The sequence below is a fragment of the Oncorhynchus clarkii genome, chromosome 16 (assembly GCF_045791955.1).
Source record: "Oncorhynchus clarkii lewisi isolate Uvic-CL-2024 chromosome 16, UVic_Ocla_1.0, whole genome shotgun sequence".
Classification (NCBI taxonomy): Eukaryota; Metazoa; Chordata; class Actinopteri; order Salmoniformes; family Salmonidae; genus Oncorhynchus; species Oncorhynchus clarkii.
This window is the reverse complement of record NC_092162.1, coordinates 58,398,330-58,425,219: the sequence shown is the minus strand read 5'-3', so window position 1 is coordinate 58,425,219 and position 26,890 is coordinate 58,398,330. Positions and strand designations below refer to the sequence as shown.

Sequence of the window (26,890 nt, the reverse complement as noted above, 5' to 3'; positions counted from 1 at the left end):
TTTGATTGGAGAGAAAAAATGCTGTGGATATAATAAATAGTAACTATTCCAAAGTATTTTATAACAGCCTAAATGATGCGTGCGATTGCCTCGTCTGTCCGGGCAGCTGTGAAGCTATGAGAAATCTTTTGTACCTGCTTGACTTGATGTAGGATTTGTCTGAGTTTGTTTGTTTCCTGTCTCTCTGTGCGTTTTGAATGTCATTTGCACTCTTCACCCCAAGCCTCTCTGTTGCTGGCTCAGTACTAATGTAATGGTCCTAGGAAAATCCTTAGAGCTAAACAGGGTATTTTAGGTCCTTGTTCTCGGAGCAGTAATATGAGAGAGAGAGAGAGAGAGAGAGAGAGAGAGAGAGAGAGAGAGAGAGAGAGAGAGAGAGAGAGAGAGAGAGAGAGAGAGAGAGAGAGAGAGAGAGAGAGAGAGAGAGAGAGAGAGAGAGAGAGAGAGAGAGAGAGAGAGAGAGAGAGAGAGAGAGAGAGAGAGAGAGAGAGAGAGAGAGAGAGCATATCACTTAGACATGGGAGTCAATTGATTATCTGTGACTTCCTTCTGAAGTCTTCATCATTGTGTGTATGGGTTGCTTGTTTACAGTCTATGTGGCAGTGGAACACTGCCTGGCATTGTGGATAGTACATGTGCACAGGCCTTGTATCCGGGGTGCAGCAGGACAGATAATGTAGTTCAGCCTGGAGGACTAGAGGAAGGGTGAGGGTCTACTCTTATCACTGTTAAAAAAAACCTGCACTGAATAGAACACTGTTGACACAGAGTCCATGGACAGCTTAGGTAAACACTGATAAACACATGACTACAGGTGTGTGTGTGTCATCTGTAACTCCCCTGCTCCTTTAAGCAGTCGCTAGGTTCTCCCTGAATCACCTGGACACACCCATCCTCGGAAGGTTTGGGAGGGGGGGGCTATGAGAGGGTGGCATGGAGCCAGGGTGCAGAGCTTGGCACAGGGAAATACCAACAGCCCTGCCTGCCTCTCTCCCCTCCATGACTGAAAGAAAGGGGAGGAGGAGGGTAGAGTTTCACTATGAGAACGCAGTTTGTTCAAACCCCTTTGTCTCTCCTGGCCTGCACCATTCTCAACCTGCCTTATTTGGAAGTTAGACATTATCTCAGGTTGGGGTTCTCTTCATATACAAACAAGCCTTTCTCCTGGTAGCTGGAACAGTTAGGTGTCAAGCCAGCTTTCACATGATGTTTTATGACTTCCTAACTACTGGGGTGGCAGCAGCAGCTCATAACTACTTCATTTACTGCAACAACCTCTCTGAACTGAAGGTCAGAATCTGACAATCCTAGAGGTTAAATAGCTGGCTACAGAACTATTTTATCACACTGTGTCAATATTATCACCCTCATCATGCAGTCTTACAGTCGCATTACCAGATGCTGATAGCATAAAATACGTACAAACAGAATGTAATTATGAATAATAATAAAAAAGGTTGAAAGATAGCAAAACAAAGACCTGGCATTTTATCGTTTCTTTGAGAGAGAGCGCACAAGAAGGGGGGAGAGAGTGAAAATCAATATTCTGACTATGAGTGGAATAAAAACGTCGGTATTCATCCCATCATGTAAGGCTGGAATCTAAATTTCGGCTAATTTGTTGGTGGGCCCGGGGTCTCGGTGCTTGAGCAGATCAGTTGTGTAATAGTAACCGCTTCGGGCGGTTGGAGGTAATCGTGTTGATCCGCATGTGAGCCAGAGAGAGAGAGGGAAGGGAGGGAGAGAGAGAGAGATGGAGCAATTTTAAAGGGGCGTGAGTTCCCGTGCTTGCTCCTGCTGGTTTGGTTTATCGTAGAGAGAACTGGCTGAGGTAGTCTTAAATCAATATCGACAGAAGACTGACTTTCCGTATTTTAGCCTATAGTTTGCGGCTCACCAGAGGTGGAAGCGCGAGACCGGAGGCTGTGGATACGCATCAGTGTGGATACGCATCCGTGCCCGCTGCTATATGCCCGAGTCATAATCGGATGCAGACGACGTCATATCTGAGGACAGGACATATGAGCACAGGTAGGTTTTGAATGAAGAAAGGCGAGTATGGGAATAGCCTACATTAAAACTGTATGAACGAAGACGATGCGATAGGCCTGCAGGCTATGAATGTGCGCTTAAATATATCATATTCATATAGCGTTTTTATTATAAATGTATTATACATTTTGGCCTATGGTGCGCAATGTATGCCATATCCTGTCAATATGAATGAATAAAGTCGAACTTTAAATATTTATGTGGCTGCTGCATGCAGTCGTTTTTATATTGTTGGTAATCTGTGAAAGAGGCAAAAAGCAGGCGGGGACCGTGGGGACACAGGCTGCTGCGGAAATTCTAAACCAGTTGCGAAGATTGGCAGCATCGTCAAGTCTGTAGCCTGTCGTATGGAAAGAACGGGTAGGAAAGACGAGCCTCTCTTCCCAATGATGCGATGATACCAGATAGGCTACAACACCAGACTATTCTCCTCACGACGACCTACTCATGTTTAATTACATGACATACCCAGATCCCCAATTTACAATCGGAAAGAGGAGAAGGGTTCGGTTTGGACACGCAATAAAGGGATTATTGAGATCTCGATTCTGGTCGTGGACTACGATTATTCAAATAGTTTAGTGTTCGTTGAAAGAGCAAGCAACACGTTCATGGGCACACAACACACCCCATTAGTGCTTCTGTGTGTTTAGCCTGCTCATTTGAAAGTGCGCCTGAGGTCTGTCCTCAAACTGGCACGCGTGTTGTGTTTGTGAGTGTGTTTACAAGGGTTGCCCAACCAAGGCCCGAGGCAGATGGTAGGCGTATGGGGCCGTTGGAGAATCTAGATTCACCTGTTTCTCATCAGGACTTCAACGATAGCCGCGGTTGAATCCAGCTGAGCGAGGGATAAAGGGAGAGAGGGGGGTGCCACTGCGAATCTGGATCGTAACGGGCGGCAAACTGCTCCAAAGAGCTACTGGCTTGAACACAGAGCCCTGCCAGACCACTTGGATTGCAAAGAGAAACAAAAACACGTCGATCCACCGACTAGAATAACAGAATGTCAACCCCAAGAATAGCATTTTTCTCCGGGAGGATTTACTGCCTGCTTTGATACCTACTCTTATCTTAGAGAAAGAGGCGTGCAGACCATACACTCCAGACCACCTTGAAGGTATGGGATATCAAAGCAAACTTTTATGGTTTAATCTGTAAAGAGTTTATCGTTCTGTCATATGTTAGGCCAGAGTGGGGTGTGAAGCTGGCAGGATAGTGGGAGGGAAATCCTCTTCAGATAGTAAAGTGCACAGGGCAGACAGATCACCCATCAACAGCAGGACAGATAGTTCACATATGGGCAATTCCACGGTAAAATAATGATGTTGAGACTTTAAAATGGATGTCAAACAAAAACTAACGATTGAAAATTTAACCAAGCCATACAACTGTTACTGTTGAATTGTCCATATCTGACTGACAAAACCTTCAAGAACAAAAAGGCTACCCGACAGAAAACATCACTCACAACCAACCCCAAAACCTACTGACCAAGCACCATGACACACCACAGACAGAACACAGAGCAGACAGAACAGAGCACAGACAGAACACAGAGCAGGCAGAACATAGAGCAGACAGAACAGAGAACAAAACCTAGAACCAAAAACAAAAGACTGCAAAATGTGTAGATCACAGAACTTGTGATCTGGCATTATGCTGTGGATAGTGTAACATTCTACAGGGAAAGTGATCCATATGGATGACTCATCAATCAATCAAATGTATTTAGAAAGCCCTTTTTACATCAGCAAATGTCTCCAAGTGCTTATATAGAAACCCAGCCTAAAACTCCAAAGAGCAAGCAATGCAGATGTAGAAGCACCGTGGTTAGGAAAAACTCTAGAAAGGCAGGAATTTATGAAGAAACCTAGAGAGGAACCAGGCTCTGAGGGGTGGCCAGTCCTCTTCAGGCTGTGCCGAGTGGAGATTATAAGAGTACTTTGGATGGGCAGCCTCCTCACTATTCCACTACTCTCAGCTTTTATCATCAGTTAAGAGTCTGCCAATCAGGGTGTGTTTTCTGTGTGTGTCTCTGCTCTGTCTGTATTTACATCTGAACTATAGTGTTGGTATTCACAAATGTGTTTTTGGGGTTTCATGATCCTCTATGCTTTGCTCATTAGTGTTACAAAGGCAACCCGTATTTGACCTTTGTGTGTCTGTACGTGTGTTCATGCGTGAGTGGGTGTCTAACTGCAGTTAAAATACCTCCCTGTCAGAGTCAATCTTGGCCTTTGAACTGTGGCCTGTCTCAGAAGAGGCAGAACATCAGAGAAGATGTCTGCCTCCGATGTAGTTGGGTGTCCACCTCATCCAGAGGTCAAAACATGAAGGCAGGAGTCAGATGATTGGTTCTGGAGCCACAATAACAAGCCCAACCCAGTGGACCAATGGACACGTCTCTAAGGCTTTTCATGTGACCCTTCTGTGTGGTCCAAGTCACATTGGACAGGGTTATAGCCCCTGACAGAGGGTCAGGGTCAACGACCTTTAGTGCATGGCTGAATAGAGGTTTCATGATGGTGTGTTTATAGGTTTAATGGAGTTCCTTTCACCAGGTATTTATGAACTCATTTTGGAGATAACTTATCATGCCAGTTATCACAAATACTGCATGTTGTGCTTATCATTGGATCCTTTAAACGCTTAATGTATTTATAACTATAGGTTTTCTCATCAAGGTATTGAGACAGAGATAATGCGCTACAGGTAATCAGAGTTGTTGGGAATAAATTAGTAAGTTAGTGTGTATGTGTGTGTGTCAGAGGAGGGATGGTCTGGCTTGATAGTGAGTGGTTTGTTTACATTTCTGCAAGATGGTGGAATCTTAAGGATCATATAGACCCCCTCTAACCTATTTTACCCCATACATACATACATACATACATACATACCACAAACACACACACTCACCTCTCCCTTCTCCCCTAAATTTTATCTAAATATCAAATAATTTTTGGGTAACAATAAAGTACATTACTATAATTGTTTCAATTAAAATGGTCAAAAATAAACAAAAATAACTAAATGCAATTTATCAAGCAAGAATTTTGCTAGGACTGTCTGGGAGTGGTCTGAGAAAGGGGTCTAATTGGAGGAGCTGAATGGGAGAGATGTGTAACCTGAAAACTAGCTGTTATTGGCAGAGGGGAGGTCTAACTCTTTGTTATTGGCCTATTAACCTAAATCCAAAAACTCCACTGAGCCAAACAAGCTAACATTTCAAGCAGTCTTACACTAAATGTGCATTATCATAATTTTCACAATTTCACAGTATTATTCCAACCTCATAATGTGGAATTATATATAAAACACAGGAAAAATCTAGTTTTTGACTGCACTGCCGCTTTAACTGTTCTGTTGGACTTTGGAACCGCTCAGTGTCCCTCCATGGCATATCTCTCTAGAGTGCTCTATTTCTGTCTCTCTTTCTCTATCTGTTTCTGAGCTATAAACCTCCCCTATTATTCTCACTCTCTCAACCTCTCTCTCCGCATGTATGCTATCAGTTCGTTGATCATTATTTCTCTCTTACCTCTCCTCTCTCTCTGCCCCTCTGTTTCCCACTCTCGTTCTCCAGATTTAACTTTATTTTTCTGTCTTTCTTCCATTCTTTCTGTCATTCTCCACTTCCGGCCTTCCTGTTCTAAGGTTCTAACGTAATTCAGTCTGACTCTTTAATCCTGTTTATTAGAGGGCCACCTTGACATTCGAGACCCCACAGTCACTCCCATTCACTCACTCTCTCACTCACTCACTCACTCACTCACTCACTCACTCACTCACTCACACGCTCACACACACACATGCAGACACACATGCATGAAGGCCAGTATGTCACCGTTCAGACTGGTGCTTGCTGGGGAGAACTCAGCGATCCCTCTGTCCACAAACAGGATAGTGTCTGTTTCTGGAAATATTCACTCAAATTAAGATGCTCAGACTCTCTGGAATCTGGCATAAATGTGTGTGTGTGTGTGTGCAAGAAATATAGAGAAAGAGTTTGTTTGTGTGAGTGTGTGTGTGCGCGTGTGTGTGTGTGTGTATGTATGTCAGTCTGGGCAATGTGTAGGTCAAAAGTGGCTATGAAATGTGGTCATTTCAGTTGAATCTGGAACAGAGATTTCTTTCAGAATTGTAGAGGTATTTTGGCTTGCTATGATTATGTGGCTTGGTTTAGGTTCAGTTTAGTTTGAGCTTAAGGAATTAACTTTACAGTTCCTGATATTTGTCTGTGGTTTTTGGAAGCCATTCTTTTTTGGAAATAAGGGTTTGCTTTGCACCTGTTTAATTTTTGCATCTGATATTAGTAGAATCAATAGTATTATCATTAGCAGTCCAGTTACGGTAATAGAAGTGTTACAAACAGAGAGAAGTGTAACTTTACTTGTAGTAGTAGTAGTGGTGTCATGCAATACATATCTGTATGTATGGCAATCCGCAGCTTGTTGCATGTTGTTCTACTATATTATATTGTCCTCAGGCCTTCCTGTAGATGGATAAAGACGTTATTGTGAGAGTGACGGCATACCCCCCTCCTCCATTCCATTGCCCGCACTTAGTGTTCTTCTGCCTCAAGGGGCAGATCTCAGGATATAAATACCCTCCTCCTCCCTGCACCCATTTGCCCTCTACAGATATTCACAGAAAGACACAAGACACTCACAGATGCTGTAGTATTGTGTGTGTGTGAGTGAGAGACAGACAGACAGAGAGAGAGAGAGAGAGAGAGAGAGAGAAAGAGACAGAGAGAGAGATAGAGAGAGATTAATGTTGACAGTGATTCAGATAAAGCAGCAGGGTGCTTCTCCTCTCTATGAATCCCATTTGGCTAAGGACCCTCAGTGTCTTAAATCAGGACCACCACCTACGCACACACACTCACACTGGATGAACTGTGATTGCAGTAGTAAGACTACCATCGAGGGGAAATGTTTTTTTGTAGGCCCATTTTTCATCTGTCAGTTTGTTTAAAGTCAACTGGCAGGTTGCTAGTTTTACCCTGTGATAAGGTGAGATGGCTCAGTTCCACTGTGTTCCAGGCTGCCCAGAGTGACATCTTGACACACACCTCATCACAACTTTAGAGACTGTACACACTTCTAGCCCCCTCACAGTTTCTCTATCCCCTCCTGTCTCTGTTACTTTATTTTTCACTCAATCACATACACACAGACTAATTTGCTATGGTCAAGACATACCAGCATCACTGAGTCAGTTTCCCCTGAAACCGTGTCTCTCTGCCGCCCACATTCTCTGCTTCATCATATCCCTAATGCTCACCTCACCCTCTCCCTCTCTCTGTCTATCGTTTATTTTCCTTTCTTTCTCCATACTTTCCACTCCCCCTCTCTGTACCTTCCACTGTCTGCTTCGTTATATAGCTACCATCACCTTTTTCCATGCATCTCTCCCAACCCTCCTCCCTCTCTCATTTTCTTCTTCTGTTTATCTCTCTATCTTCACTGCCCTATATCTCCTCCCGCAGGAGTACAATACAACCATGTTGAAATAACACCGCCAGAATGAGGGAAGGGGGGGGGGGGTAAAACAAAGTGATTCATCAGAGGTGGATTGGCCAACAGAAGGCTGGAGTCTGGGAGAAAGAGATGGTTGAGTGGGAGAAAGAAAATAAACAGCAAAACTACTGTGACGAGGTGGAGATGGAGACTTATACCTCTTACTTACGCTCTCTTTCTCTGTGCTTCTCTCTCACTATCCTGCCCTAAATCCATAAATTTCTCTGTCTTTCTTAGTCTGTTTTCTCAGCTTTCTTTAACATCTATATGGGAGTATTTGAGCATCACAAGCTATTAGCAAGATCTCAGTTACAGGGACAATCTGTGATTGCTACATGTGTTTTGTGACTTTTCAATTCATGAAATATAGCCATTGATTTTATAACGTGTGCCCTGGGAGTTGGGAAGCATGTTCAGGGAGTAAATCATTTAATAAATGAATGAAAAATAATATAAAACAAGAAACACGAACAACGCACAGACATGAAACTGGAACAGAAACAATAACACCTGGGGAAGGAACCAAAGGGAGTGACAATAATAGGGCAGGTATTCAAGGAGGTGATGGAGTCCAGGTGAGTGTCATGAGGCGCTGGTGCGCGGGAAGATTGTGACAGGTGTGCGCAATAATCAGCAGCCTGGTGACCTAGAGGCCGGAGTGGCAGCACACGTAACAGATTCTTGTAGAATATAACTTATAAATGCCTCATGAGCTTAGTTCAACTGTCATACCCCATCAGAACCAGAATTATGAACTTGTTTTACTCTTTGTTAAATAATGTAATTGTAAACAAACACCATGTGGTCAAAATTATAATTTTGATATCATGAATGATTAGTCCTTGCATTTAAATGTTTTTATTTAAAAAAAGTAACCTTTAATTAACTAGGCAAGTCCGTTAAGAACAAATGATTATATACAATGATGGCCTACCCCAGCCAAACCCTAACCCGGACGACGCTGGGCCAATTGTGCGCTGCCCTATGGCCAGTTGTGATACAGCCTGGAATTTAACCAAAGTCTGTAGTGACGCTTCTAGCACTGACATGCAGTGCCTTAGACCGCTGTGCCACTCAGGAGCCCATAGCTCGGTCTTTGAATTTGAGGGTGTTTACATTTCTCCAGCCCTATCCCTCAGCTGTTTACTGAAACAGTGTCAGGATGACTTTGTTATTGTTTGAACTGCAGATTGACCCTTTTAAGATTTAAATTCCTCACATGTACCCATAGATTTTCTCACACATGCTCACTCTCCCATGATGGTGTACACACCTGCACACACACACACACACACACGGTGTCCTTACACATACTTACTCACGTATGTCACTCCCATAAGCACTTCACACACGTGTTGTTCATGTGCAGAACACACACATGTCAGGATTAGCGCACATATGTTTGTTCTTCTACATGATTTAAGAGAATGAGGCATTAGTATAGAAGGGGAATTAATGACTCATAACGAGTAGGATAAGGTTGCCCGAGATACTGATCCGTGTTTTGTTTTCTTCTCTAAGGGTTAACGTTAGGATTTGGTGAGGGTAAGCTGGTCCTAGATCTGTGCCATGGGTAGCTTCTCCCTAGTCTGAGTTACAGTAACTGGTTGCGTGGGTAGGGGATGGGATTTTGAGTTAGCGGATGCCAGAATGAAGGAGGGGGAGTGTTTTTGATAAGACCTGTGGGGTGAGCTATTCTGATCCAGGAGAGCAGCAGGGTGGGCATGCTTTTGTTTCAGCCCAGCTCTAATTTAATACACCTGCTTAAACCCAGCCATTAGTTTGATCAGGTGTGTTGGTGCTGTGTTCCACACCCAGATGCCCTTGATACCAGAGAAGCTCACCCCTGGTCTTATGAAAAACTTCCCCCTCAGTCACTACCTCATCCTCTGACTCAATAGCCCACACCTGGTTTAGACAGACAGACATGATGACTGTATGAGGATTAGACAGACTGTTTTACTATGATTGATAGGATTGTGTGATCATGTACTGTAGGAGCATCCTGTTCACTGTCTTCTACTGCATCACCTTCAGCCAATGTTACTGCTGTTGATTCAGACCTGGAGTGAATGCACAGAGAAAAAAAGAGAAATAATACATCAATTACAACACAAGGAATAAATACACAATGAGTAACGATAACTTGGCTGTATACATGGGGTGCCAGTACCGAGTTGATTTGTTATTTGGATGTGCAGGGGTACGAGGTAATTGAGACAGATATGTATATTATACAGTGCTGTGAAAAAGCATTTGCCACCTTTCTGATTTTCTCTTTTTTTTGCATATTTGGGATACTGAATGTTATCAGATCTTAAACCAAAACCTTATATTAGATAAAGGGAACCTGAGTTTACAAATAACAAAATAAATGAATGCTTATTTTATTTATTTAATTAACATCCAATGTTAATGCAACACCCAATTCCCCTGTGTGAAAAAGTCATTACCCCTTACACTCAATAACTTATTGTGCCACCTTTAGCTGCAATGACTGCAACCAAACGCTTCCTGTAGTTGTTGATCGGTCTCTCACATCACTGTGGAGGAATTTTGGCCCACTCTTCAATGTGGAACTACTTTAACTCAGCGATATTTGTGGGTTTTCAAGCATGAACTGCTCGCTTCAAGTCCTGCCACAACATCACAATTGGGATTAGGTCTGGACTTTGACTAGGCCATTCCAAAACTTCAAATGTTTTACTTTTTAACCATTTTCATGTAGACTTGATTGTGTGTTTTGGATCATTGTCTTGCTTCATGACCCTGCTGCACTTCAGCTTCAGCTCACTTACGGATGGCCTGACAGTCTCCTGTAGAATTCTCTGATACAGAGCAGAATTCATGCTTCCTTCTATTAAGGCAAGTCGTTCAGGTCCCGAGGCAGCAAAGCATCCCCAAACCATCACACTACCACCACCATGCTTGACCGTTGGTATAAGGTTCTTATTGTGGAATGCAGTGTTTGGTTTTTGCCTGGCATAATGGGACCCTTGTCGCCCACAAAGTCATATTTTTGACATTTGTCCATAGAACATTCTTCCAAGAGTCTTGATGTTCATCAGGTGCTTCTCTGTGTTTTTTGGCGAACTTGAGTCAACTTTTTGGATGAGATCGGTGCCATTTTGTCGGGTGAAAACCAAACACTGTATTCTGCAAGAGGCTGTCAATGTTGCAGCTGTAGAACTTGTTGAGGATTTGAGGGCCCATGGTGAATCTTTTCAGCCTCCTGAGGGGGAAGAGGCGTTGTTGTGCCTTCTTCACGACTGGGCTGGTGTGTATGGACGATGAAAATTCCTTAGTGATGTGGACACAGAGGAACTTGAAGCTCTCGACCCACTCGATTAGTCGATGTGGATGGGTGCATGCTCGGCCCTCCGTTTCCTGTAGTCCACGATCAGATCCTTTGTCTTGCTGACGTTGAGGGAGAGATTGTTGTCCTGGCAACACACTACCAGGTGACTGACCTCCTTCCTATAGGCTGTCTCATCGTCATCAGTGATCAGGCCAACCACCGTTGTGTTGTCAGCAAACTTAATGATGGTGTTGGAATCATGCGCGGCCACACAGTCGTGGGTGAACCGGGAGTACAGGAGGGGACTAAGCATGGACCCCTGAGGGGCCCCTGTGTTGAGCGTCAGTGTGTCGACCTGTCAGGAATTCCAGGATCCAGTTGCAAAGGGAGTTGTTCAGTCCCTTGGGTCCTGAGCTTAGTGATGAGCTTGGAGAGCACTATGGTGTTGAACGCTGAGCTATAGTCAATGAACAGCACTCTCACGTAGGAGTTCCTCTTGTCCAGGTGGTTCAGTTGAACAGAGGATGGTGTTAGTAATATAGGTATAGAGAAACTGTATAAAGAGGCTGGGAGAAATAAAAAGAGATAGTCCACATAGAAGGAGAAGCCAATGAGAAAGAGAAAAATAAAGATAGAGAGATAGTGCTCATCTGCCTTGGAGGAGTGAAACCATCTGAGCTCCTTTGCTCTGATCATTCTGCAGGCTTTCTGCATTATGCAGCTTAAGGTGTGGGCCAAAGTCCGGTCTGTGTGTGTGTGTGTGTGTGTGTGTGTGTGTGTGTGTGTGTGTGTGTGTGTGTGTGTGTGTGTGTGTGTGTGTGTGTGTGCATGTGTGTGCGTGCGTGTGCGTGCGTGTGCGTGCGTGTGTGTGCGTGCATATGTGTGTGTGTGTGTGTGTGCATGTGTGTGCGTGCGTGTGCGTGCGTGTGTGTGCGTGCATATGTGTGTGTGCATATGTGTGTGTGTGTGTGTGTGCATGTACATGTGGGTCAATGACTCACTGTAACTACACACGACACCACACCCCTCTGTGTGCGTGCTGCTGTCATGCCGCTTGGACCTCTGGGATAATTCTGTGACATGCCCTCTGAGTCAGCACAGCAGAACAGCTATAAACACCCCTCTATATAGGCACACATACACACACACACATGCTATACAAAAACTCCTCAATAAAGAAAGAAAGAGATTCACACAAAGACCATATCTATGAACCCAAGTACGCCAGAGAGATACAAACATATCCCTATACCTCTGATGCTGTATTGGCCCCTCTAGCTTTGCGTTGCATAATATGTACATGTGTGTATGCTGCTTATGTGGTTGCATGTGTTTTTCTCTGAGAGCTCTACCAAGTTAATGTGTAAATGATATATGCAGAGGTAATCATGTGTGCTCTGCGGAAGTGACATTTTATTCCAAAGACAGTGATGTGTATGTTACCAGGCCGTGAACATAATCACTAGCCGGCTACTCATCCCTGCATCTTAGACGCTGCTGCCCTATGTACATAGACATGGAACACTGGTCACTTTAATAATGGAACACTGGTTACTTTAATAATGTTTACATACAGTTGAAGTCGGAAGTTTACATACACCTTAGTCAAATACATTTAAACTTAGTTATTCACAATTCCTGACATTTAATCCTGGTAAAAAATTCCCTGTCTTAGGTCAGTTAGGATCACCACTTTATTTTAAGAATGTGAAATGTCAGAATAATAGTAGAGAGTGATTTATTTCAGCTTTTATTTATTTTATCACATTCCCAGTGGGTCAGAAGTTTACATACACTCAATTGGTATTTTGTAGCATTGCCTTTAAATTGTTTAACTTGGGTCAAACATTTCGGGTAGCCTTCCACAAGGTTTTTGGAGAAAAAGTTGGGTGAATTTAGGCACATTCCTCCTGACAGAGCTGGTGTAACTGAGTCAGGTTTGTAGGCCTCCTTGCTCGCACACGCTTTTTCAGTTCTTTTTTCAGGGTTGAGGTCAGGGCTTTGTGATGGCCACTCCAATACCTTGACTTTGTTGTCCTTAAGCCATTTTGCCACAACTTTGGAAGTATGCTTAGGGTTATTGTCCATTTGGAAGACCCATTTGCGACCAAACTTTAACTTCCTGACTGATGTCTTGAGATGTTGCTTCAATATATCCACATAATTCTCCTTCCTCATGAAGCCATCTACACTGCTCAAAAAAATAAAGGGAACACTTAAACAACACAATGTAACTCCAAGTCAATCACACTTCTGTGAAATCAAACTGTCCACTTGGGAAGCAACACTGATTGACAATAAATTTCACATGCTGTTGTGCAAATGGAATAGACAACAGGTGGAAATTATAGGCAATTAGCAAGACACCCCCAATAAAGGAGTGGTTCTGCAGGTGATAACCACAGACCACTTCTCAGTTCCTATGCTTCCTGGCTGATGTTTTGGTCACTTTTGAATGCTGGCGGTGCTTTCACTCTAGTGGTAGCATGAGACGGAGTCTACAACCCACACAAATGGCTCAGGTAGTGCAGCTCATCCAGGATGGGACATCAATGCGAGCTGTGGAAAGAAGGTTTGCTGTGTCTGTCAGCGTAGTGTCCAGAGCATGGAGGCGCTACCAGGAGACAGGCCAGTACATCAGGAGACGTGGAGGAGGCCGTAGGAGGGCAACAACCCAGCAGCAGGACCGCTACCTCCGCCTTTGTGCAAGGATGAGCAGGAGGAGCACTGCCAGAGCCCTGCAAAATGACCTCCAGCAGGCCACAAATGTGCATGTGTCTGCTCAAATAGTCAGAAACAGACTCCATGAGGGTGTAATGAGGGCCCGACGTCCACAGGTGAGGGTTGTGCGTACAGCCCAACACCGTGCCGGGTGTTTGGCATTTGCCAGAGAACACCAAGATTGGCAAATTCGCCACTGGCGCCCTGTGCTCTTCACAGATGAAAGCAGGTTCACACTGAGAACATGTGACAGTCTGGAGACGCCGTGGAGAACGTTCTGCTGCCTGCAACATCCTCCAGCATGACCGGTTTGGCGGTGGGTCAGTCATGGTGTGGGGTGGCATTTCTTTGGGGGGCCGCACAGCCCTCCATGTGCTCGTCAGAGGTAGCCTGACTGCCATTAGGTACCGAGATGAGATCCTCAGACCCCTTGTGAGACCAGATGCTGGTGCGGTTGGCCCTGGGTTCCTCCTAATGCAAGACAATGCTAGACCTCATGTGGCTGGAGTGTGTCAGCAGTTCCTGCAAGAGGAAGGCATTGATGCTATGGATTCCCCAGATCTGAATCCAATTGAGCACATTTGGGACATCACGTCTCGCTCCATCCACCACAGACTGTCCAGGAGTTGGCGGATGCTTTAGTCCAGATCTGGGAGGAGATCCCTCAGGAGACCATCCGCCACCTCATCAGAAGCATGCCCAGGTCATACAGGCACGTGGAGGCCACACACACTACTGAGCCTCATTTTGACTTGTTTTAAGGACATTACATCAAAGTTGGATCAGCCTGTAGTGTGGTTTTCCACTTTAATTTTGAGTGTGACAATTTTTGTGTGATTTTGTTGTCAGCACATTCAACAATGTAAAGAAAAAGTATTTAATAAGAATATGTCATTTATTCAGATCTAGGATGTGTTATTTTAGTGTTCCCTCCTGCAGCCAAGCACCCCCACAACATGATGCTACCACCCCCGTGCTTCACGGTTGGGATGGTGTTTTTCAGCATGCAAGCCTCCCCCTTTTTCCTCCAAACATGACGATGGTCATTATGGCCAAACAGTTCTATTTTTGTTTCATCAGACAAGAGGACATTTCTCCAAAAAGTGCGATCTTTGTCCCCATGTGCAGTTGCAAACCGTAGTCTGGCTTTTTTGTGGCGGTTTTGGAGCAGTGGCTTCTTCCTTGCTGAGCGGCCTTTCAGGTTATGTCGATATAGGACTTGTTTTACTGTGGATATAGATACTTTTGTACCTGTTTCCTCCTGCATCTTCACAAGGTCCTTTGCTGTTGTTCTGGGATTGATTTGCACTTTTCACACCAAAGTATGTTAATCTCTAGAAGACAGAACGCGTCTCCTTCCTGAGCGGTATGACAGCGTCGTGGTCCCATAGTGTTTATACTTGCGTACCGTTGTTTGTACAGATGAACATTGTACCTACAGGTGTTTGGAAATTGGTCCCAAGGATGAACCAGAGGTCTTGGCTGATTTCTTTTGATTTTCCCATGATGTCAAGCAAAGAGGCACTGAGTTTGAAGGTAGACTTTGAAATACATCCACAGGTACACCTCCAATTGACTCAAATTATGTAAATTAGCCTACCAGTAGCTTCTAAAGACATAATTTTCTGAAGTTTTCCAAGCTGTTTAAAGGCACAGTCAACTTAGTGTATGTAAGCTTCTGACCCACTGGAATTGTGATACGGTGAATTATAAGTGAAATAATCTGTCTGTAAACAATTGTTGGAAAAGTTACTTGTGTCATGCACAAAGTAGATGTCCTAACCGACTTGCCAAAACTATAGTTTGTTAACAAGAACTTTGTGGAGTGGTTGAAAAACGAGTTTTAATGACTCCAATCTATGTGTATGTAAACTTTCGACTTCAACTGTATATATATACCAGACTCAGACATTGCTCGCACTAATATTTCTAAATTCCATTTTCTTACTTTTAGGTTTGTGTGTATTGTTGTGTGTTTATAATGCCAAAGAAGCCTTTGTTTGGAGGATATATTGTTGTTAGGCTTAAGACAAAGTCGAGTGGCGGCAAACCGTGCCAATATATCCTCCAAACACCGGCTTCGAGGGCATTATCACTTTTATACAATGGGCTACCAACATATTGAAATAATGATTTCATCCTTCCACAAGATATAGTCCCGACACAAATCTAGGGTTGCTACCCAAGCCGGCTGGTCGTTCGTTCTACCAGTTTGGTTGCTAGAGACGCGACCCAGTCGTTCAGTCTTTTTGTTCTGTATCTATGGATGCAACCCTAAATGTTCCATTGCCATACTGGCTGGCAATGTTCTTATCCCTTGCTTGCTAGCTAACCATCTACGGCTAACTTACAGTCACGTCAAAAGGTGCAGCCAGAATAACACTAAAGCAGCTGCATTTGCATTTGTTTTTGCAGCTGTTTTCTAGATAAATTTATTTGGATACATCCATAACAATGAGCTATTGAGTCGCGATTTCGCCTGGCATAGAAAATGTGCTCACTCGTCAGGACACTCTGTTATTCAGAGGAGCTAGCCAACAACACAGCTAACACAATCACTTCAAACTGGAGCTGGAAAGACTGCAAACTAGCTGCACTTTGTTTCGTGGTACCTTTTTTCAATGTACATTTCTTTGTATATATCCATAAAAATTATGTGAGCTGATTCATGATTTCGACTGGCTGAGAGACGCTGCCTGACTGCCTGCCTCGTCCCAACCCCCAACACGTTCATTACTATGGGACAGGTGGAGATCAAATTTGAATATTTAAACTGTTGCAAATGTCGGAGGGACAGACAGCAAGGTTTATACAAATCTTAGCTGTTGAAAACGAAATGTTAGTCTAAAAGAAATGTAAGATAATGTCTAGATCAAGTTTAGAAATTGCTTGGTTGGGCTGATGAGACAGTGGATTGCGCAGTCAGATTTTTTATATTTTACATGTTTTTATTTATTTTTTAACAACAAATCAATACAGAAAGTACATGAGGGAACATAAGTAAATATAGATTATATACAATGGACAATCGAGCTTGGGGGTACAATATCACATTACAATTACACAAGGACCTTAAGGGACATGCATACACTTACAATGCTTCTAGCTTTTTTTGTTAGTAGAGTATCTAACTGTCTTAAAATACAGATCAATTTCTTTTTGTAGGGTAAGAAAATGTTTTTTTGTTTGTAAATTTACATTTGTGTATATGAAATTTGGCCAAAAGAATAATGAAATTAATTACATAAAAATGTTTCTGCTTATTTCTATTGTATGTAAAGAATCCAAGCAGTACATCTCTCCACAATAGTGTAAAATCTTCATAAATGTGTTCAATTATAAATCTACTGATGTCTTGCCACAGTTTTCTTACATGAACACAATGCCAAAAAAGATCCAACACTATTTCTGGGTGGTCATTACAAAAGGAGCTATTTGAGTTGATGTTTTCCTTAAACTTCTTCATATAGTGGTTGGCAGGATAATAATTATGAATAATTTTAAAGGAAACTTCCTTAATTTTGTTAACAAGTAGGTATGTGTGTGGCAACATCCAAACTTTTTTCCAACGGATATTATCAATAAATCCATTCCAATAAGGCACGGCATAAGGTATAGATACAACATCCTGCTGAAACAAGGTTCGTATCGCTCTGTTGTTGAATGGACCAAAAGAGAAACAAATCGTTCCTACTGATTAGTCAACAGGGTCAATAGAAGGTAGGCTCTGAGGGTCAGGTCTTGACACGTTCCTGAATAACAAAGCAACACCTGAGGGAATGGCATCTAAAACAATTGCAAAATCTTTAGGTGTTACAGGGACCTTGTAAAGTGATAAGAATTCCTTATAACTGAGTAAAAGACCCTCTGCATTTACCAGTTGGCTCACCAATAGGATATTATTTCGGAACCAATATTCTAAAAACAAATAATTATTTTTATACAATATATCCCGATTATTCCATATATAATATCTGTGTGGAGAAAAATTGTGTTTATAAGTCCAGAAAATTCAGTCCACCATTCTCATAAGTGTTCATTGCAACAGTTTTCCTAATGTAATGGGTACGGTTTCTCCAAAGAAAGTTGAAAAGCATCTGGTCTATCTCCTTGCTTATTTTACTGTCAAGATATAAAGATAAGTGCATCATATGATAGTCTAGAGATACCGTCGGCCTTGGTTATTAGGACTCTACCTTTTAAAGTCCCTATGTAGCCATTGATTTAGCTTCTTCTGCGTATTTAATAAGAGGGTTAAAATTTAGTAAGCTTCTAGACTTTTGATCCTTTGTAATGGTTATGCCTAAATATGTAAGTTCTTCTTTTTCTGGAATACCATAATATGAAGGTGTCACACAATCTTTGACAGCTTTGAGTTCACATTTATTAATGTTAAGGTATAGACCAGACGCTTTGGGAAAGTATTGTATCACATTGATCGATATGGGAATTTGGTTAGCGTCTTTCAGAGAAAGTGTAGTATCATCAGCCAGCTGGCTTATAATAATTTCTTTACCAGTTATGGAAATACCTTGTACAGGACTATTATTTAAAGAATTTGCAAGAAGTTGGGTGATTAATAAAAACAGGTACGGAGAGATAGGACAACCTTGCCTAATTCTTCTCTTTAACTCAAATCTAGGTGAGGTGTCATATTTCCATTTGATAGAGCTGTTACCATTTGCATAGAGAGTCTTAATAGCCTTACAGAAAAAATCCCCAAAGCCAAGTCTCTCAAGGGAGTGGAAGAGAAACTGATGCTCTACTGTGTCAAATGCTTTATAAAAATCTAAAAATAATATGAAGCTATCCTCAGTTATTAGGTCTGAGTAGTCAAGTATGTCTAATACTAGTCTGACATTGTTAGAAATATGTCTGTTCCTCATGAAGCCAGACTGTGTTTCATCAATGATTGCATCCAGGACTTCTTTAATTATTTTTGCAAGTAGTAAGGCTAATATCTTATAGTCATTATTAAGAAGACAAATTGGACGGCAGTTATCGATGAGCAGCACTTATTTTTTAGGCTTAGGTATCAGTGTTATTAACCCCTGACTCATTGTAGGAGGGAGAACATTGTTTTTAATACTCTCTAAAAATACTTCAAATAGGAAGGGAGCCACTTGTTCAGAAAATCATTTGTCAAATTCTGATGTAATTCCATCAACACCTGGTGATGTATTGTTCTTTAGATGTTTGATAGACTCTATAATCTCTTCAACTTTGTTCATCACACTGTTTAGATTCTATATCACTGTTAGAGTGAACATTATTCAGTGAGTTAAAAAACATATCTGTGGATTCCTGACAGAACGTAGAGCTATACAATATTCTGTAAAAATTGCTACAGTATTTCATCTTTAATAACACCATCAATGTTTAACTTATGGATAGTGTTGTTTTTAGAGTGAAATTTCTCAAGTCTAAAGAAATAGGATGAATTCTGTTCTCCCTCCTCAACCAATTTTTTCCTAGATCTAATAAAGTCTCCTTCTGCTTTTAATCTATATATATATTATCCAGTTCATTTTGTAACTCAATTAGTTCCATCTTCTCCTCCCCCGAGAGGTTGGCTGGTAGACATTGTTATTCTTTCCCACACTTTTTTCAACTTTTGCCACTCTCGTTTTCACATCCTTGATTTCACCACATGCAAACTCCAGTCTTTTTCAAGCCTTCGATAACCATGGTGTTCGCGCCAACCATTTTCTCAATGGCGTCAGAGCTGTAGTTGATGAGTAAGGAGAGGGTAGCCACGATGTCAGAGTTCATGTTGGGTTTTTTGGAGGGTGGAGGTTTGCACGGAGTAACCGGTAAAGAGGGGAATTCGTCATCTTCAACAGCATTCGAAAGCATGATATTATCCATAGGGCAAGCGTAGTTACGGCAGTTGTCTATAAGCACGTTTCTCTCTTGTTGATTAGCAATAGAACAGCTAACTTCTTCCTTTCTTTTTTTGACACGACTTTGCATGGACATGCCAAAATAAATTATCCAATTATTATTCCAGTAACAGGAAAGGTCTTATATCTTGAACAAATAAAAATAGCAATGACTGTAAACTTGTTTTTTTTCACAATCTTTCTGAAGTTTGGTACGGAGCTTGGTAAAAAAGCGTCTGTTCAAGCCGCCATCTTGGCACCTTCGATTGCGCAGTCAGATGGAACAGAGTAAATAGGCATTTTAACATCAAAGATTTAGCAGGTGGTAAGTTGTCAAATAGACACCGGCTGGAATTCGGTTTTAACCAATTCAGGATTAGACCCACCCATTGTATAATGTTAGATATTACTGCACTGTTAGAGCTAGAAACACAAGCATTTCGCTACACCTGCAATAACATCTGCTAAATATGTGTATGCATCCAATACACATGTTTATTTGATTTGATATCATAAAACTGGTTGTTTGCATCCTGGATTCTGATTGATATGCGGAAGTTGTAGGGCAACAAATCCCGCAAAATACCATCATGTGTTAATGTCATCAATCCACTGTCTCGCAGCCCAGGCAGGAAATTCATAAACTTCATCTCCCTCAGGAAAAAAGCATCTACACATTATTTTTCCATGCTACTATTTGTTTTGCAACAGTCTGGCTCTACAACCTGTGCAACAATGTATCATTTTACAAATGTGATCACTCCCATTCCAGTAGGCTAGCTAACCCAAGAAAGAACCGTAAACACTCTGAATTCCATTCATTCATTAAACAGCACAGTGCGGTCTATGTAGGTCAATTGGATATTTATTAAATCATTATTTATTGAGGTTCTTGTCTCTCACCATCATTGCATCTCTGCTAGCTAGCTACATGCCATTGATTTGTTTAGCATAGCAACGTCGAATGAATAGAATTATTAAAATTAAAAACGGGGTCAAAACATGAGAAAATAACTAACAACCAGCCTACTTGGATAGCACCTTCAGAAAAAACAAAAACAAATGTACTCATAATAATATTTGTTATAAAAAAATGTCATTCATATTTGTATACATATATTGGCAACCATTTTATAACAGCAATAATGCTTTCAAACCCATTAATTATCATGTGACAACTCCCTCCAAGGGCTGTATCCCGGCCCTTGGCTTCGCCTCGGGCCTCAGAACAACCCTTGTCGGGGGTGGGCACAAGATAATTCCCAGATTCTCAGAAATTATTGCTGAAATATTCACTGAGTGAACCTCATCCATATCTCTCTGTTCTCTCTGTGTCTTCAGAGCTCAGTAAGAGGATGGTGTGACAGACGGACACACAGACGGACCGTATAAATCACCACCCTCAACAGCCAGACCATGGCCACTGCATCCCTCCTCCTCACCCTCACCTTCCTCCTCTTCTCTCTCCATCCCTCTACGAGCCAGGTGATTGTTAGCTCCTCCACCTCATCCTCTTCTCTTCCAGACCCTGTCATCAGTACACCCCTCAAACCCAGCTTTCCCTCCTCTCGTCCCAGAGGCCAGAGTGATGTGCCAGTCAACAACAGAGATTGGCCCACAGAGAGAGCAGGTGGGGGGCAGGTGGGCTCTGACCTGGGGCAGGTTGGGGAGGAAATGGGCACTAGAACTACAGACCAAAATCAACCCCTTTCCCCCTCTCAGAAACTCAACAGTGGATCAACCCAAAGCCAGTCTACTTCTGTTGAGGCTTGGACAGGTACTATGGTAACCGCAGAGCCAAGTGGAGTTTCATCTGCAAAGGGACCAACGGCTCTCCCACTCACCAAATCCTCAGGTGATGAACAATTAACATCAAGGGGTAGGACTTCTGATGGACCAATCATACCAGAGGATTTGGATGACTGGCCGGCAACTGGATCAGGAAGTGAACTTGTCCCTACAGTGATTGTGAAGGGGGAGTCACTGGTTGCGTTGACTACACTAAATGAGATGCCACAGTTCCGGTCACAGGCTCAGACAGAGTTCAGCAGAGGTCTGGTGTCCAAGATGGCCGAAGCTCAGACTACCCCAATGGTCAGCCTCACTGTTCAACCCCGCCTCTCTGGGCTGACAATAGCCAATAGGATCCTCTCCACACAGTCACCTGACAGAGTGACAGCCGTACCTGTGGTGACACAGCCAACCTTCATTGGAGGAGTAGTTACAGGTGAGTAACTAAAGGGTAGCTAATATGATGTTTATGAGGAATATGTTTCAATCTATGAGTGGTGGAGTAATACGCCTTCATCCACAACTGAAGCTTGAGTACTATGCTATAACCACTGAGTTCTTTATCATGTTGTTATAACTCTTAAGTAGTATTTGAGTGACATTAGTGTTGTTGTCAGCAGAGAGGCTGCTTCATGTCTTTTGACTCTTTCTTCAGGTAATATATCAGATAATGCCACTACGCCAACAGACAGACCAATAGCAGGACAGACCCCCACTGTGACATCACCGTTACCCAGACCCATCACCCCTGCATCCACCAATCAACAGCCAAATTCTGTGACGCCTCAAGGAACCACAACACTAGGAGTGACCACCACAACTACAACCAATAAGACGGCAACAAAAGCAGAACCCAGAAGTACTTCCTCAAGTACAACCAATCAACCGAAAAAGGCAACTGAACCAGAAAGAACTACAACAAGTACCACCAAACAGTCGACCAAGACAGGTAGAGAGAGGGGGCTTTGGGATGTTGTAGTTTCCTGGGTGGAAAACAACGGCAGCTGTGACTGCGCCTACGTTTCCTTTTCCTGTGAGGATTTAAAGTGGAATTATTTATGCAGCTGGAGTTTTTCCTGGAAGTCCCTGGAACAGGCTCAAAGGAGGGAAGAGGCAGAGACAGAGTGGGCGAGAGAGGGCGGGATGGAAAGTGGAGGAGAAGGTGTGCAGGGTAGACTCAGGCAGGAAAATATGCACAGGAGTAGAGAAAGGGAGAGATGGACAGAGAGAATAGGATAGCGACAATGTAGAGTAGAGGACAGAAGAAAAATAGATAAAAGATGAAAGTTTGAACGATAGAAGGCAATAGGGAGGACAGAGAAGAGTAAGGAGGTAGTGAGTGAAAGAGAAAGTGAGGCAGGAGGAGAGGTGGGGCAGATAAAGTACACAGGGTGAATAATGTAAACCAGATGGATGGAGAGAGTGATGGAGGAAGGAGAGAAGTGGGAGAGAGGGAAAGCAGACAGAGAAGGAAAAGCGTCACATGGGGTATATGAATCGGTCACTTAGATCCCATCGGGAGTCGGTCTCTTAGATACCATCAGAAGTTGGTCACTTAGATACCATGGGGAGTCGGTCACTTAGATACCATCAGAAGTTGGTCACTTAGATACCATGGGGTGTCGGTCACTTAGATACCATGGGGAGTCGGTCACTTAGATACCATGGGGAATCGGTCACTTAGATACCATCAGGAGTCAGTCTCTTAGATATCATCAGGAGTCGGTCTCTTAGATATCATCAGGAGTCGGTCTCTTAGATATCATCAGGAGTCGGTCTCTTAGATACCATCAGGAGTCGGTCTCTTAGATACCATGGGGAGTCGGTCTCTTAGATACCATGGGGAGTCGGTCTCTTAGATACCATCAGGAGTCAGTCTCTTAGATATCATCAGGAGTCGGTCTCTTAGATATCATCAGGAGTCGGTCTCTTAGATACCATCAGGAGTCGGTCTCTTAGATATCATCAGGAGTCGGTCTCTTAGATATCATCAGGAGTCGGTCTCTTAGATACCATGGGGAGTCGGTCTCTTAGATACCATCAGGAGTCAGTCTCTTAGATACCATCAGGAGTCGGTCTCTTAGATACCATGGGGAGTCGGTCTCTTAGATACCATGGGGAGTCGGTCTCTTAGATACCATGGGGAGTCGGTCTCTTAGATACCATCAGGAGTCAGTCTCTTAGATATCATCAGGAGTCGGTCTCTTAGATATCATCAGGAGTCGGTCTCTTAGATATCATCAGGAGTCGGTCTCTTAGATACCATCAGGAGTCGGTCTCTTAGATACCATGGGGAGTCGGTCACTTAGATACCATCAGGAGTCGGTCTCTTAGATACCATGGGGAGTCGGTCACTTAGATACCATCAGGAGTCGGTCTCTTAGATACCATGGGGAGTCGGTCACTTAGATACCATCAGGAGTCGGTCTCTTAGATACCATGGGGAGTCGGTCTCTTAGATACCATCAGGAGTCGGTCTCTTAGATACCATGGGGAGTCGGTCACTTAGATACCATCAGGAGTCGGTCTCTTAGATACCATGGGGAGTCGGTCACTTAGATACCATCAGGAGTCGGTCTCTTAGATACCATGGGGAGTCGGTCACTTAGATCCTATCGGGAGTCGGTCTCTTAGATACCATGGGGAGTCGGTCACTTAGATACCATCAGGAGTCGGTCTCTTAGATACCATGGGGAGTCGGTCACTTAGATCCCATCGGGAGTCGGTCTCTTAGATACCATGGGGAGTCGGTCACTTAGATACCATCAGGAGTCGGTCTCTTAGATACCATGGGGAGTCGGTCACTTAGATATCATCAGGAGTCGGTCTCTTAGACATCATCAGGAGTCAGTCTCTTAGATACCATCGGGACAAACATTTGAGCCACGTTGAAACAACCCTCCATTTGGTCTGCCAGGAGTGTACTGAAACTGAACGACTTGGTGTGTATTGGCAAGTGTGTTGATCTCGTTAGTGTGTCAGAACACGTGTGTGCGTGTGTGTGTGTGTGCAACACTTGATGTTTGTGTGTTACAGAGTGGGGACGTCCAAGTGCCTCCAGCTGTGAAATGTGATCAGCACATCTGGGACGTTCTGAGTCCTGCTGCTTAGGGAGTGTAGTTTGGAGAAGGAAGTTACACACATGTGAGAGGGTGTGTGAGTGTGTGTTTGCGCATGTGTGACCATTTGTGTGTGTGGTTTTTCCTGAGTAGGTGTGAGAGTTAGCGTATGTACGTGCCTCAAATATTGTCTTTGATAGACGAGAGAGAGAGAGAGAGAGAGAGAGACTGTATTTGGCAATGTTAACATATGTTTCCCGTGCCAATAAAGCTTTTAAATTGAAATTGAATTGAGAGAGAGAGAGAGAGAGAGAGAGAGAGAGAGAGAGAGAGAGAGAGAGAGAGAGAGAGAGAGAGAGACAGAGACAGAGACAGAGCCAGGACGTGTAACACATGTTGGAGTCAGCCTTCAGTCAGTCAGTGCATCAGGTTTATGGTGTGTTCTTCAGGGTGAGTTAGGAGCTCAAAGAGCTCTGAGTGTTTTCGGTCAAACTTTTACTTCAGATGATCCTGTTCCACTATTGATCACCATTCATTTCTTTCTCCAAGTATGCGTGTGTGTGTGTGTTTGCGTGCGTGCGTGTGTGCGTGCGTGCGTGTGTGCTAGTCTTTAAAGAGGGTTGGGGGAGACAGAGAATGTACGGTTACAAATTGTCTGGGATTAATGTTTAACCAAACCCAATACATTTCCAGTTTGGACAGTATAAGTTGTGGTATGTTGTAGTAGTTCACCCTCTCAGTGTTATCTTAGTGCTAAAGCTCTGGCTGTTGGAGGTGATGAATGGGATTGTGATTTGAGTGTTGTTGGCTTTAAGGTGGAGCGCTCTGGGATCTTTGTTAGTTTGATTGTTTTGCCTTGAAATGCAGAGTGTGTGTGTGTGTGTGTGTGTGTGTGTGTGTGTGTGTGTGTGTGTGTGTGTGTGTGTGTGTGTGTGTGTGTGTGTGTGTGTGTGTGTGTGTGTGTGTGTGTGTGTGTGTGTGTGTGTGTGTGTGTGTGTGAGAGAGAGAGTGAGTGAGATTGATTGACAGAGAAGGGAGGGGGAACAGTCATATGTACATAACTGATTTATTCCACGTGACAGGTCTTTGATGGTCTCAGTATGTGTCACGTGCTTCATGCAGTTTTCCATTCCCACAGATATATTAATGAACTATATGTTTTTTATATTATGTAAAGAGATGTTCTCATCAATTACATCATCTAGTAGTGAGCAGTAAGCTCCAATTAAAATACATTATATAAATGGCTGATGACTCAGCCCTCCTTACCAGCTTAATGTCACTCTGAGTTTGTGTAGTGTGTGTGTGTCTTTACCTCAAGATACCTCCAATTAATTGTGCGGTGTGTGTGCGTGCGTCTGACATGCTAGTGTGTGTGATGCGTGCACCACTTTGATGCGTGTTATCTAATCTGTGGTCCAGACTCTACCTGTGGAGAGGAGAAGACACTCTGTATCCAGGTTAAGTCGGTAGGCCCCATGCTGGGCCCTGCCGGGAGGTGCCTTTTGTAAGAGCTGACGACTGTCAACAAACACCTACTATCTACTAGAGGTCGACCGATTAATCGGAATGGCCGATTAATTAGGGCCGATTTCAAGTTTTCATATTTTTGGGCGCCGATTTGCCAATTTAAAAAAAAAATATATATATATTTTTTTACACCTTTATTTCATCTATATTTAACTAGGCAAGTCTGTTAAGAACACATTCTTATTTTCAATGACGACCTAGAAACGGTGGGTTAACTGCCTCGTCCAGAGGCAGAAAGACAGATTTTGACCTTGTCAGCTCGGGGGAACCAATCTTGCAACCTTACAGTTAACTAGTCCAACGCAATAACAATCACTAGTTAACTACACATGGTTGATGATATTACTAGATATTATCTAGCGTGTCCTGTGTTGCATATAATCTGACTGAGCATACAAGTATCTAAGTATCTGACTGAGCGGTGGTAGGCAGAAGCAGGCGCGTAAACATTAATTCAAACAGCACTTTCGTGCGTTTTGCCAGCAGCTCTTCGTTGTGAGTCAAGCATTGCGCTGTTTATGACTTCAAACCTATCAACTCCCGAGATGAGGCTGGTGTAACCGAAGTGAAATGTCTGGCTAGTTAGCGCACGCTAATAGCGTTTCAAACTTCACTCGCTCTGAGCCTTGGGGTGGTTGTTCCCCTTGCACTGCATGGGTAACGCTGCTTCGATGTGGTGGCTGTTGTCGTTGTGTTGCTGGTTCGATCCCAGGGAGGAGCGAGGAGACGGACGGAAGCTATACTGTTACACTGGCAATACTAAAGTGCCTATAAGAACATCCAATAGTCAAAGGTTAATGAAATACAAATGGTATAGAGGGAAATAGTCCTATAATAACTACAACCTAAAACTTCTTACCCGGGAATATTGAAGACTCATGTTAAAAGGAACCACCAGCTTTCATATGTTCTCATGTTCTGAGCAAGGAACTGAAACGTTAGTTTTCTTGCATAGTACATATTGCACTTTTACGTTCTTCTCCAACACTTTGTTTTTGCATTATTTAAACCAAATTGAACATGTTTCATTATCTA

At 43.1% G+C, this 26,890-nt stretch overlaps 1 protein-coding gene across 4 annotated transcripts in view; it reads left to right on the top strand.

Moving 5' to 3' along the window:
* The first annotated feature begins 1,727 nt into the window (after positions 1-1,727).
* Positions 1,728-26,890, top strand: part of LOC139368824 (proline-rich transmembrane protein 3) — a 31,552-nt gene continuing 6,389 nt past the window's right edge. Inside the window, exons 1-4 of one of the 4 annotated variants that reach the window (XM_071108220.1) lie at positions 1,884-2,031; positions 20,817-20,960; positions 21,053-21,702; positions 21,922-22,215. In XM_071108220.1, the coding sequence (XP_070964321.1) occupies positions 21,150-21,702; positions 21,922-22,215 (847 nt within the window). In that variant the 5' untranslated portion in view covers positions 1,884-2,031; positions 20,817-20,960; positions 21,053-21,149. Of the gene's footprint in view, positions 2,032-2,356; positions 3,170-20,816; positions 21,703-21,921; positions 22,216-26,890 lie in introns of those variants that run through there. The other 3 variants (XM_071108219.1, XM_071108217.1, XM_071108218.1) reach the window with 3 other exon arrangements.